Here is a 13814-nt window from a genome sequence, read left to right on the forward strand (position 1 = left end):
CACGACAGACTTTAAGAACGCCGCCCCCTACCGCTCTATATAGTGTACGCGCTTTGTTAGTGCTCGTCTCGCTTTCTCTCTATCTCCCCCTTCCACTCTCGTTCTCTTTTTATCCCCCTTAACCCTTACCCTCGTGCAGGGTAGCCAACCGGAACTACCTTTGGTTAACCTCCCTTCCTTTCTCCGTATTCCTCTCTCTCTCTCTCTCTCTCTACGACTACTACTACTACAACTACAACAAATAATAATAATAATAATAATAAGAAGAAGAAGAAGAAGAAGAAGAACAGCAGCAGCACACACCTTCCATCAATGTTATGCATAAATTTGCGGACGAAGGGGGGCGTTGTGTACCAGAAGCCTGACAAATGTCCGCAGCCATTTCTGTACAGGGCGGTTAGCAAGAGCAGCCTGAAAGAAAACAAGCTGTGAAATTATGTGAACCAATGTCGTTGAAAAAGAAAAATCAGTAAGAGAAAATAAATATATGGTTCAGGACTCCAGACCTGGTATGATGGTCGTCTCTGTATGCACGGCTAAGCAATAACCACGCGTATTTCCATCATATTCGGTAGGCACGGACGTTCCGGACCACATCAACACTTCCTGTGCTCAATGATGGGGCAGCTCGAGTACGCTCGCGCTGTGTACGTGATAATTTTTCTGCACGTTTATTTGTTTCTTTTTCTCCTTTTCTAATATTTCCGTTTTACATGTATATTTAAGGGTAAGGCAGTAGCCACCACCACTATACATTGCACCTCCTTTTATAATTTCGTTGGAGCAAAAGGAGAGAATGTAGCGTAACGTCAAGTACGGTAGGGGGGAAGAAACGCAAGAAAAAGAAAATGCAGCAAGCGAACTCAAAGGCAGAGTAACCTAATGTAAGCTAGCAAGAAATATTAAAGCGACACCAAAGGGAAAGATAAGTTAAGCTGTTTAATTACTAATTGCTAGCTAATTATCCTTCTACACTGAAAGAAAGCCACTCTTGACCGGGGAGGAAGCCGGAAACTGTGCAAACACCATAGCCGGGTGGCGCCGTTGCCTTCAAGTTCCCAAACCAGCTCGCCGTGACGTCATGGCTTCTGACTACGTCTGGTCGGCCCTAGCTAGATTTCTTATAGGCCAGGATGGGACGACATTGTCTTTCTAAAGAAGCCAAGGTCTGAATTTCGCAGGTTTTCAGAACCTTTACTGAGCCAAAACGACTCAAATACGAGGAAATGCACTGGAATCAGAGACGACGCAACCACTACCGTCGATGTGATGGCTCAAGAAAATGCGAGTTTGCCGTTCCTTATCTTTACTCTTTTAAGTGATCGATGCCTTAAAGCTAAATTAACGAAAATGGAATGGTTAAAGAATACTTTGTCAGCCTACAATGATTTTTCATTTCTCGTTCCTGTCCGTTTAAGGAATGAAAGGTAAGTTAAAGGGCTTTTCATTAAACACGCGATCGGTGCTCGGTGTGCAGGCGGGCCTCCCCGGCGGTCCGCACGTACACAGGCAGCGACAGCGGAGTTGCCGCTCCAGCAGCGCTGAGCGTACGCCGTCGAGTTGCAGCGCAGCGGTGGCAGCGACACGAGCGGGCGACCGGCCGCACCAGAAGCCACCACGGGTCACCGGGGCGCGGCCATGGTCCAGGCCTGCGGTGCTGGGCCGGGCCACCAGGCCGAATGGGACATAAACGACAGCCACGTGCCCAAGGTGCGTGCTATACTTGTGCATGCACGCTCGAGCGATTCGAAAGGGAACAAAGTTGCTTCCGAAAGGTCGCACATGCCATGCATAACGGTTGAAGTGCAATGGACAAGCTACTAAGATGAGATTAGATTTAGCTTCACCCCCCACGAATCCAGTGTAGGGTAGCGAACCGGGTCCAACCTGGGTCACCACTTTGACCGTACTTGTTTTTCTTAGAGGGGTGTGCTTCTGCGACTTCAGTTGGTTCTCATGTGGACTAAAGCACTATGAGTGATGAGAAGTACACAAGGAAAAAAAGAGTACTGAATAATGTAAAAGAAGCAAAGAAATAAATTGTGGATAATAATTAATGTCACACTCAAGCGTGAGATTGAAAAAAAAAGGAATTAAGTTTGAACGCATTACAAGTTGCGCGATATTCCACGCACGAAATAAAGTCCTCCTTGCAATGTTTGGAGAAAGCCGCAGTATATACAGGAATATTTACCACTTTCACGGTCTGACGCAGCCAGCAGACTTCGAGTGCTTGCACGGGAGATCACGCTCTCTCTATAGTGCACACCAAGCAGCCAGACCAACCGGAGCAATCGTCAACACGACCTGCCCTCCTTGATGCATCTTTGTATGCCAACTGGACTCCGCCGAAGTGAGGTCACCCTGCTTTATCGCTTATGGCTAGGGGTGGCCTTCACGAAATCTTACTCGTTTCGCATTGGAATGGCCGACAACGTTCTCTGCAATGCCTGTCTTTGCGAGGAGACGCTGGAACACATTCTGTGCGACTGTCCAGAATATAATCTTCAGCGACAGTCCCTGGCACCCGTTCTAGCGCACCTTGACATTAGACCATTGTCCCTGGACACGATTTTCATATGCCGCCGACAGAAGACATCGCAGGTGAAGGCGACGAAGGGTCTACTTCGGTTTATGAAGGAGGCGGGCTTGGACAAGCGGCTGTGACAGTGATGTCACGTACCGCGCAAGAGTGACAGACTGTAACCAACGATGTGTGTGCCGTGTTATGTGCTCCCTATCTCTTCTCCCCGTCTTTCATCGCCCCCATCCCGCTCCCATATGTAGGGTAGCAAACCGGTTCAGCTAAACTGGTTAACCTCCCTGCCTTCCTTCTCCACTTTTTCCTTCCTTCCTCCTTCCTAACAATAAGCGCAAGACTCTTCATTGTTCTAACTTCATGTATAGTTACTTGTTATAATATAGTATTAATTAATATGTGAGACTCGAATCCACACAAAAGTAATCGTTGCTTAGCGGATTCAGTGTTCGTTGTGATATTGCTTACGACTGTACGCTGCTGCGGTCACCAAAGACGACGTCATCTGACGGAGGCGAAGAAAGGCGTGCACTAGAAACTGAGTGCGCAGGGCACGCATGGTCCATCCAATGTCACTTGGTACGGAGCTTGAACCAAGGCCCTTTACAGGCCTTTAAGAGACAGCGTTCATTGCCTTAAAAGGATTCTCTCTTAATAGGGACAGTGTTCCGTATATCAAGGACGTGCCTGGACGACATTACTCGCGTTTCTCGTGGTTCCGAGGCCATGGACGCACACAAGTCCTCTTGTCGAAACGTTGGCTCCAAATACGTCCTTTTTTCGACCTTCGGTTGTTCACTTCCATCTCCCTTTGTATACCCTATCCCGTTTAGCTAGGGATGGCTTATATCGAAGAATAAACAGCGAATATCTCGCCAGCCTGTGACTTGCAGATGATATTGTCCTCTTTGGCAACATTGGAGCCGATTTAAACATCTGAGGAGCTTAACCAACAAATATTAAGTGTAGGTTTAAAGATTAATATACAGAAAATTACAGTAATGATTAATGGTCTAGCAAGAGGTCAAAAGCTCGTGGTTGGTAGTCAGCCACTTGAAGTTCCGCGACAGCATATTAATCTAGGTCAAGTATTTCAAGTATATCACAGAAGCACCCGGACAATGAGAACAAAATTTGTTCGAGGAAAACTATTTACCCGGTGACACGTCGCTTGGGGTGATTAATACAATAAAAAACGTGTTAATTTCTTTCTCGCGTATATAAGTGTAGCGAATTAAAGCAAAACAGACTGCGAGTTGCACTCGCCTCCACAGTCCCTCCGAGACAAACATTCACTTACTCGCGAGCCAGTTCCCTTCCTGAGCACATTTCATCTGGCTCCCTTACTCGCATACTTCACCTCGCTTCTCACTCGATCCGCGGCAGCTCTCCCGCGGCGCCTCGAGTGAAAACCAGAAGCGCGAGACGGTCTCGACGCGGCGCGCCTCGCGGCTTCTCGAGGACCCGAGTAAAGGCGCGATGAGCGGCGCACCCCAACCCGTCGTCGTCGGCGGCAGCGGGTATACCGGCTCGGCTTCAAGCGTGCGTGTGTGTGTGTGCCCAGGGGTGGCCCGAGCGCGTAATGGACGACGCCGCTGTCGACAACCGGTCGTTACGTCTTGTGCGTGTACGTGCATGTACACGCACGCGCCCGGGTGGCGCGGCGCGCCGACCTCCGAGTGTTTTAGCCATCGCCGCTGTTTCGCAGCGGCTACGGTGGGAGAAGCGGCCGGGCCACTATGGGCGCGACCGCGACAGCCAGCTGAGCTTGACCACTGACCGCAGGGGCAACGGCAGCAGCTCGACCGGCGGCAACGCGCGGAATGATAGCGTCCGTCGCTTCACGGTTAGACTCTGCTGTCTCGCGCGTGCCGCGTTCCTGGACAGACGAGCAGCAGCTGCCTTGCGGTGTGCCCCCCTCGAACCATACGGAGGCGGGAGAAGACGCGGCGTGTTATGATGCATGGATTCTGCGGTCTAAAAGAGGGAGCGGGATTTAAGTACCATTCCGAAAGGGTAGGCCTCGCAGGGCACGTCAGTCAGTGCATGACAAGCGGGAGGAACCGAGCTGGCCGTTGGCTGCGCGTCGTCGACGATCGCATGCGTGGAGCGGACCGAGCTACAAGTGCGGAGAGAGCGCGCACTCTTATTGCATGGTACTTTGCGTTGGGTGCGTGCATAAGTCTTGGTGGATTCCGTGAACGCCTGAAAAGAAAAAAAATATATATACGGCCATTTCACGCGCGGGTGCACTTCGAAGATGGTGCGATAACATGGCCCTGTTACGCCGAGAGGCAGCATGGAGTATATGTATGAGCGATTGATGCACGCTCCTCGGCTTTCAACGCGAACTTTCGACACGCTGTTTGGCTCGCCAAAGCGGAAAACGCGTTGGAATCGTGGCTTCAGTTTCCGCGCGTGGGTTTCTACGATGGCGAAAACAATCGTTTCGGATGTGTGTGCATACAGCTATTCTGTTGCCACGACGTAGTGTACTTTGTATCAACGGGGCCATGATGGGGGCAAAAAACTAAGATCAGTAAACTCTTTTTTCTGGTTGTTGTTCTTTGGGGGTCGTTATTCGTGAATATTTCTGTGCTTTATAATTTCATATAAAGAATGTAGCTCGTGAAGCTCTCGTCTTCGCAGCGACCGGTAGAACAACAGCCTCGTCGAAGCACCAGACGCTCTCTCGAGAGGCAGAATACTCAAAGCAGCTGCACACGTGAGATCGCGTTCCATTCATGATTGCAAGCAATGCGCCGACGCTCTGGTTGAGCACCTTATTACATTATCGTTTTGCTTAACGCTGTTTTTTTTTTATGCGTTCCTGCCAACTCGCCATATTTGTGGCATTCAATGCTTTGTCCTACGTTTCTGTGAAGACGCAGCATTGTTAGAATCTCCCAATCAACGTGTCTTTATTCGCCTAACTGTTTCCGATTCTGGAGCAAATCCTCTGCCAGAGAGCACCGCTCTCTGATGAGCCAATTTTCTAATTTCACCAAACCACCTAATAACAGCGACTCCGACTGCCGTCTGCCGTGTGTTTACTTGACATTCATTCTATCACAATAACAGGTCGCCGGTATGCGTTGTATTCCCTGTCCATCTCCACGTATTCCTTATAACTTCAACTTCAATCTTTTTTCGCGTTGCAATGAAAACCCATGATCCAGTAATCCGCCTCTTTGCGTAAACGTGTGTTTCCTTCCCACCGATCGCTGCCAAGTCGGTTTCTTCTCAAGGTTATTCTTTTGTTCCAAGTTTCGACACATTAGATTTGTTATGGGCTCTCCTTTCCAAGAATGCTGCTAAGCAGCCGTTGATTACTTTTTTTGCAAGTCTGAATAAAGTAACAGCGTGCGTTGTAGGTAGAACCAGTCTGGCACATTGTTACGGCGCAACAAAACTAATAAGTCCGCATGGTCATAAAACATGTGAAATTTCGCCTTCCAGCAATCCCCGGCAGTTATGACACGTTTCTTTATTACATATCGAGAGAGACTGACTTACAACGCATACTGACATGCAGAATGTGCATGGTTACTTGCACAGCAGATGTTGAGAACGGTCCTTCTCGTCGCTAAAAACCTTATAGCCGCGACAGTTACCCCCGCATTCCTGGGCAGTTACACCCACAACGTCAAATGTTATATGCACAAGCAGGCGAACACTCCATGCACTGGCCACGAAAGCATACGGATGCAAAGAATAACAGAAAAAGTCGGCGACAACGATTCGCATGCCGAGATGTACCGGCGACAGCGAAGTTCGGTGTGACTCTGTGAATGCCAGCATACGACCGCCAGTGTGCGGAGACCCCGAAGGAGAGATCAGAGCGCCGAGGATCGGGTGACAGTTTGTCGACGGTTCTCCCACTGCTTCTCGCGCCTCCTGTAGGACCCTTCTGTCTGTGCCAGTGATGGCGCGATTACCATCGCGCGCCCACGCATTGTTCTGATCCGCCGCCACCGTTTGGCGCCGGGGCGGGCGCTCCCCGCTACTCTCACAATGGTGTCTGACCCCGTCAACCTTGGTCCCTCCCACACCGCTCTCTTTCGAGCTTCCCCGTGCCTTATATAGGTTTAGCGGTTTGAGGACCGGTTGTAATCCCGGGGGAGATCACAGGATGAAATCACCCGGCACCTTCGTTTTGCGTCACTGCGGGTCGAAGGGGGGTGACGTTAAGCGACAACTTGGTTGGCCGAAACACCGGAACAGTCAGGGAACTGTCGGTGACGTCGGGTAGGGTGAAAAAAAGGCGCTTCTGGAAGCTTCCAACTGATTCTCAAAGTTCAGACTGAGAAAGAAACGTGGTTCGTCAGTGTCATGCCAAACGTGACGCGTAAACATGCTTCTGGTACGGCAAAAAGTTGGTAGCTTCGATGGAGGATTCCTTTGAGCAAGAAGGAGGTAGCGTCGTCGCGTTGTCACTCTTAACTGGTGTATAAACTCACTTACTGCCCAAATCTTGTCAATCTTTACAATCGGCGCTTAACGCCCCTTAGCACTGCAGTGCTATATATGAGAGACACCGTGCAGGAGGCATTCTAATTAATATTCACAACGTGTTATTCTTAAGCGCCCACGCACAGCTTCGAGCACTCTTGCATATATACAGCACTTCCACCGGAATGTGGCCTCCAATGGCAGAGAATAGAATCCAGACTTCGTACTCAGCAGCAAAACGTCGTGTATAGCCGCTCAGTCATCGGGCGAAACTGGCGGATGAAGTCTCGTTCTCGATTGCAATTTGTGATTTCGGAAAAGAAAGTACTCCATTGCGAATTAGTTGGTTCATGCTCAACAAGCAACGAAGTACGTCAACTGCAAGGAATTTTTTTTAATGTAAGGAGAAAAGGGGGGTATGACAAAGCAGCGCTCTCTCTTATCTTTCTCCTTGCTCTTTCCTTTGAAGTTATTGCAGTATATCATACTTGTTTAAGAGAAAAAGAAGACGTGTAATTTCTTTTTTAAAACGAGCTGCAATCGTTCTTGCTCGGATAATCAATTTTATGGTATCCCCGAACCCCGATCAGCTGCCGTGAACTGAAGATGTTGGCAAGTCCTCTTGAGATTTCCGACGCAAATCGGGCCAGTTGATAACGCGCACACCTATATTGTGCCATGCTAGGGACGTGTACATGTGAAGCCATTTACAATATTCGCACAAATTGAATTGACGGGCTTTCAAGTGAACCCTATAGAATCGTTTCCCTGCTCTTGTAGTCACTGAAGTGGCCACAGTCAAAGCCCCACAATCCCGTAAACGTAAAAGTTCTTCAGGTGAAAGCCTGTGAAATGCAGCATGAAAGTGCCGGAAAGCATTTAACCACAGCAAAATATGACTATCACATTGATCTATAGGAAAGGGATATAAGGTAAAGAGATGCTTCAGTCAAGTACCAATGTTTCGCAGCCTTTTCCCCGCCATTCGCTGCTGTGTCACCTCTTGCGATGAATGATCGCTGCAGCCTTATGCGAAGACAAATCCTTTTGCCCAAATAATGGCAGCGGACTCTCAGTTCCCCTTCTGCTGTTCTTTCGTGTTTTCTATGCACGCCTCCATCTTCTAAATACCGTTTATGCTTTATATCAAGATAATTAGATGCTATTACATAATTCGAGTGCAAGTCGCAGTGGAATTCTGATTCTAGGTGCATATACACAATTATCAATTGAACGGCAACTATACATACAAATCATATATATGACGACTGCATTGTTTCTGTAAAAGTCGGGTACAAGAAATTTCGACTATGGATACTATCAAGAAGTCGTTAACAGTGAACCAGTAACAATGCGGCATTGCAAGCATTGAAAGAAAATAAAGTACCGTCTGCTGCTGCGCGCGTTTTTACAACATCTTCAACTCTGCCTTTGCCGGTCCGTGATGGAGCCCCTTTTCAGGCTACCGTAAATCCGGTTATTGTAAATGTCGCTATTGACTACCTTGACGCTGTGTAAAATCAATGAATAGTGCAAACATCTCAGAGAACAGAAAAGGTGGTGCTGCGGGCTCCGTGGTTTGCAAACGCCGTGCGATATCTGTCCAGTGCCTTGTATGAACTCGCTCTATCCTGCGGGTTTTGTCGTGCGGAGCGACCCAGCCGGCGATAACTACGCATTTGACAGGGGGCTTTCGTCAATGCCGCCAAACGTTCAAAGAGACGAGGCATCGACTTCAGATACTGCCTAACGACAAGTCGGTGAAAAACAAACAAAAAAAAAAACAACGTCCGTTCTCTGTTTGGTCGGTTGTGATTTCTGCGTTCCACACATTTCACCGTTCCGTGCTATTCACTGATCCATTCATTGAGCTTGTTGGCAAACTCGATGCATCACTCACTTTTTATCTGGCCGCAATCTGCCGGATGCTTTGCCGGCTGTTCTAGCCTTTTCTTCCTTGACGTTGATTTGGCTGCGTGGAATGGCCAAGATCGCATTGAGTATACAACTGGGAATGTGAGTTAGAAGACAAACATTCAAAACGCTGAAGCGCCGTTTCCGCTTCTATGGTTAGCAATTATAGACGCGAGTACGAAACTGTTGTTTGTCTCGCCATTTTTGTAAAAATGAGTTTATGCTGGCTGTAGATGATCTATAAATTCATGCTACAAAAAGGTAGCTGCAGACACGGACATAACTAGGCGGAAACAGAAGCGTTTCCCTGTACTTGGTGTCCGCGCCTGTATACGCCTACCTTTTTCTAAAATGAATTCCTACTAACTAGTTCAACTTTCTGTCATTCTAGTCTGTAGACGTATTGTAACTGCTTTGCCCTCCTGTAGACTTGCCGTTCTGGTCAAATAATGTGCACAGGTCAAATAAAGTGTACAGGAAAAAAATCCTGTATCTAGAAGTTCAAACGTAACGCTACTTCAAGGACTTCTACATTTTAATAACTTGTGGAACCGTATGCATTGTTGCAATACATTACAACCAACGTGATGGTACGAGACAAATTTGACAAGGGAGGCTACAGAATGTCCATAGTTTCTTTCATGTTGGATACATAAAACAATAATTGAAAGAAGTGCAAGGGCTTGTTTTTCTTATGCAGCCACAACCACGCTAACTACACTTGATTGTTTCGTTAGCGCTAGAAATCTGCTCATTTTTTTTCGATTACTTCATGCTTTGGCGTTTTATTTCAAGACGTAGTAGTCGCAGCGCATACTACAATATAAATAAAGTATAGCCTGGTCACCGGTGTTTTGAATAGAATTATAGCAGCAATTATTGCGCAGACAATTTTTGAGAATCCTTATGTGGAACTTCAAAGAAGCACCTCAAGAAGCACGAATGTGCTGCTAAACAGCAGCAAACGCGCTGCTGCACTTCTTGAGGTGCGCCAGCATGTATGGCCAACTGTGGCGAACTGAACGATGAATTACCGCTTCATTGCGTGTGGGTTCGTGCACAGTGTGAAGCTCACTCTGTCGTCTCATCTTTCAGTCTCCCTTCGTCAGAGTAGGGTAGCCAACCGGGCTCAGCCTGGTTAACCTCAATGCCTTTCTCTCATCACTTGTCCCTCTCTCCGTTCCAATGTATTCAGTATACGTGAGCTGCTGATGTGAACGTTTCTATTATTTTTTATTATTATTTATGCGATGGAATAGGAGAAGTTGACGCGTTTAGGTGACATCGGCTATTCTTTGTCGCTTGGCAAGAAAAAAATATCACAATATTTGTAATAAAATGTGACACAAATGTATCACAAAAAAAGTCAGTCATCATTAACACAATGCTTTCTATGAGTCCGGGAACACACAGAAGGTAAGCATTTATACAGTTCTATATTACAACCAAGCTGTTTATGCGTAGGGTTCCGTGGATTTTTCGTGTCCGTCAACAAATTTGCGTGTGGAAAAACTCAGCTTCCGAATTTGATACAAAATCGTTTCATTTTATGCAAAAGCGTATACGTCTCATCACTTGGATATGAATTTTCAGTAGAAGTTATCAACACGCACCATTTTCAAGATCAGCAGGCTCGCAATTAGAATTTTTTTTTTTTGCTTGCTTGCTTACGGAGGCACGAGCTATTGCTTAAGGGGGCATGAACCATTCATTGTCTTATGTGACGAACAAATTTCTCGTTGGATAGGCATAGAAATGCTTACGCATTTACTAACAGAGGTGATACGAAAATATGTGCGCGCACCTATCGTCACGATGACCATCGATCAGGACAATATAAATGTTTTCGTACCTTTGTTCAAAATTGTGTCAGCTTTGTGTCCTGTGCTAAACAGTGGCCGTATTCTGAAACGATCACTTTCGGCGATACTGTCTCCATGACCACGCCTTCGCCATCGGCGCGCGCCGATTTGCTGTTTTAGCAAAATCGGATAAACTGATTGGCTGATTGAGAACTGCGTCATCCGATTTTGCTCAACCAGCCAATCAGAGCGCGCCTGATGGCCATAATATAGCCGAAGCGGATCGTTTCAGAATACGTCCCCAGCTTCGCTGGTCATCCACCTTCACAGAGTGGAATGGCTCATGATTTTGTAAATACAGGTGCTCCTTTTTGCCCGAGAACACACACAGGATTTCAGTTTCACGGACGAGTGCGTAGACCGCATAAGTATACCCGTGCACAACGTATTGCACAAGCATCTGAGAATTATCTTTGGCCTATCGTACCCTATATACCAGAGGAAGCAGTATATCTGGTGCGCCGCAGGTGAGCCGCTTCGACGAGTACCAGGAGTGGGCGGACGGCCACTGCCGCTACGTGTACCGGCCCGATTGCGAGGAGGCCCGGCGACACGCTTCGGGCTGGGCCATGCGCAACACCAACAACCACAACGTGAGCATCCTCAAGAAGTCCTGCCTCGGCGTGCTCGTGTGCAGCCTCCGGTGCTCGTCCGAGACTGGGCACCGCGTTCACCTGAGGCCCGCCATCTGCGACAAGGCGCGAAAGAAGCAGCAGGGTGGGTGCACCGTGTATGAAGGAGGTCAATCAACCTCGCCGGTACTATGCCTTGAGTGGACTGTTAAAGGGAAGGTTCAGCTCGAGCTGGAAAACTCCGATTTCCCTATTCAAATAGATTTGAAACGCAGAAATGCTTTCGTGAGACAACTCCTGAAACGATTTGAATGTCATTTACTGTATTAATTTACATCTTACGTGAATTTGTTACAATGATTGCAAGAGTTTTGAAAGGTCAGTCTAAAAAAAATTAGTGGTTTATTTCAGAAGGGTGTATAAAAATCAGATTTAATGCTTAAGTTGTATTACTAAGTTCAGACATTCTAACTTTTTTACAGCGAAACTGCATACGACTAGGATCCCGGGATTTCATCGTCTCCGTAACCAAAAACTCAAACAATCACAGCAGAAGGCGCGCGCCACGTCCGCTATTGTGTTTCTTGCAGCACCCCCAGATGGCGCTCGCTTCAGCGTGTCTACGGCAGCGGCGGCGCCGGCCGTGCAAAGGAACGAAAACAACCACATAGCTCGCCTTCGCGCATAGCGTTCACCGCGAGCGTTTCCCGGTAAAGATTACGGTTGCATAACTGCTGTTGCCGGGAAGCAGCAACTGTTGCATACGAAGCAGGGAGTGACGTCACTACACTTTCGTTCGTAAAAGAAGAACCCACCTAGCAACTGATCTTATTTGTATTGTGATAGCGCTATGGAAAAGCCATGCATATGTACTCCCGAAGAGCAGCGTGAACACGATGAGCGGCGACGGGAGCAGCAACATCATTATGCACATAGGCGTCGTGCTCAGGCTCAGCAGGACAAACTTTAAGGCTATGTCAGATTGGTCTATCGGATCAGGTGATACCACAGCTTCGCTGGCCAACCACTTTCACAGCGTGCATTAGAACCCAATTCTATTTTAAATGCAACAAATATCATCAAAATTGGTGCAGTCGTAGCTGAGAAAAACTATTTCACTGCTACCATGTATTTAGATAGGAACCCCTGAGCCATAGCTTTCTCTTAAGAGGAAGCTTTAGCTCGGGCCCAACTCCGACGCGGCCTATTCAAATACATGTAAAACGCAAAAGTGTTTTTCTCAGGTAATCCCTGGACCGATTTTAATGAAATTTGTTGCATTTGAGAGATTAAATTAACTTCTAGTAACTGTTGGAAGCGGAATTTCGATTTAGGGCTTGAACTTTGTTAAAACAATTTTAACATATTCGGCAGTTTGAGAAAAATAGAAGCACGAAGTTTACAAATTCATAGCTCTGCATCAAGAACAGATATCGTGGTTTAGTAAACGGCATCCATTAGATCATTCAAAGCGGACAAATTCGATATGCCATTTTGCATCTTACGTCAATTTGTTACATTGGCTATAAGGGTTCTGCAAAAGATGTAGTTCCGCATTACTCATTTCTTTTCATAACCATGTGAAACATATCAATTTAGTCCGCTTTAGATACAGTTCACAATCATTTTTGTTGTTGAGTTACAGAGTTGTAAACTTGATAGTTTCGTTTTCTGAAAATTTTCGATTTTTGCCAATTTTTAATAAAATATTGACGACCTAACTAAAAAATTCGAGACCAGCAGTCACTAGATTCTAAGTATTTCTTTTATATGCAACAAACCTCGTCAAATTTGGTGCAGTGGTTGCAGAGAAAAACGAATTCTGCTTTTACATGTATTTAGATAGCAGCACCCGAGCTAAAGCTTCCTCTTAAACAGAGCACTCAAGGCAATTGTTTGGACATCGAAGGCTCTACAACGGCGGTTGCCAAAGGAAACAATGTTGATACACTCCACAGACGGACAGAGGTGAACTGGCCGCTGCTGCCGTGGCTTTAAACCATTTGCTTGTAATAGTACATACATAATGGTAAAGTTTAACCAGTGGAACGAGCTCGAAAGAAAAAACAGGGTGACAGCCGTCATTTGGCTAGCAACTACACACATACAAAAAAATTTTATGTGTACTGTTTATCAGGGCGAGAAGAAACGTAAGGTCTGCTTTTTAAAAGAACTCACTTTGTTAACGCCGAATAGACATACCCATGACACGAGGCATGCATAATATTGGAAAAACACAGCTGTAAGAACTGGTTGCGGAGAACAAATGCTGAAGAACACGATTCCGAAATTGTTAAATTCCCACTATGAACAAAATATTGACGTCGAGTGTTATACGAAAAAAAGAGATAAGGGAATTGTGGTTTACTTTATATAACTGAACACATGTTACAATGTAGTTGTGTATTTCTTTTGTTGTGCGTGTGTTAAGAATGAGTTTAAAATATTTTGTACTTTTCTTTTGTTAAAGTACGT

General features: G+C 46.5%; 1 protein-coding gene across 1 annotated transcript in view; it reads left to right on the forward strand.

Moving 5' to 3' along the window:
• Window positions 1-1638: 1638 nt before the first annotated feature.
• LOC142558571 (uncharacterized) overlaps window positions 1639-13814 on the forward strand; it is a 42066-nt gene continuing 29890 nt past the window's right edge. The window contains exons 1-2 of the mRNA XM_075670705.1: window positions 1639-1710; window positions 11235-11484. Of these exons, the coding sequence (XP_075526820.1) occupies window positions 1639-1710; window positions 11235-11484 (322 nt within the window). The remainder of the gene's footprint in view (window positions 1711-11234; window positions 11485-13814) is intronic.

The sequence above is a fragment of the Dermacentor variabilis genome, chromosome 9 (genome assembly GCF_050947875.1).
Source record: "Dermacentor variabilis isolate Ectoservices chromosome 9, ASM5094787v1, whole genome shotgun sequence".
Classification (NCBI taxonomy): domain Eukaryota; kingdom Metazoa; phylum Arthropoda; class Arachnida; order Ixodida; family Ixodidae; genus Dermacentor; species Dermacentor variabilis.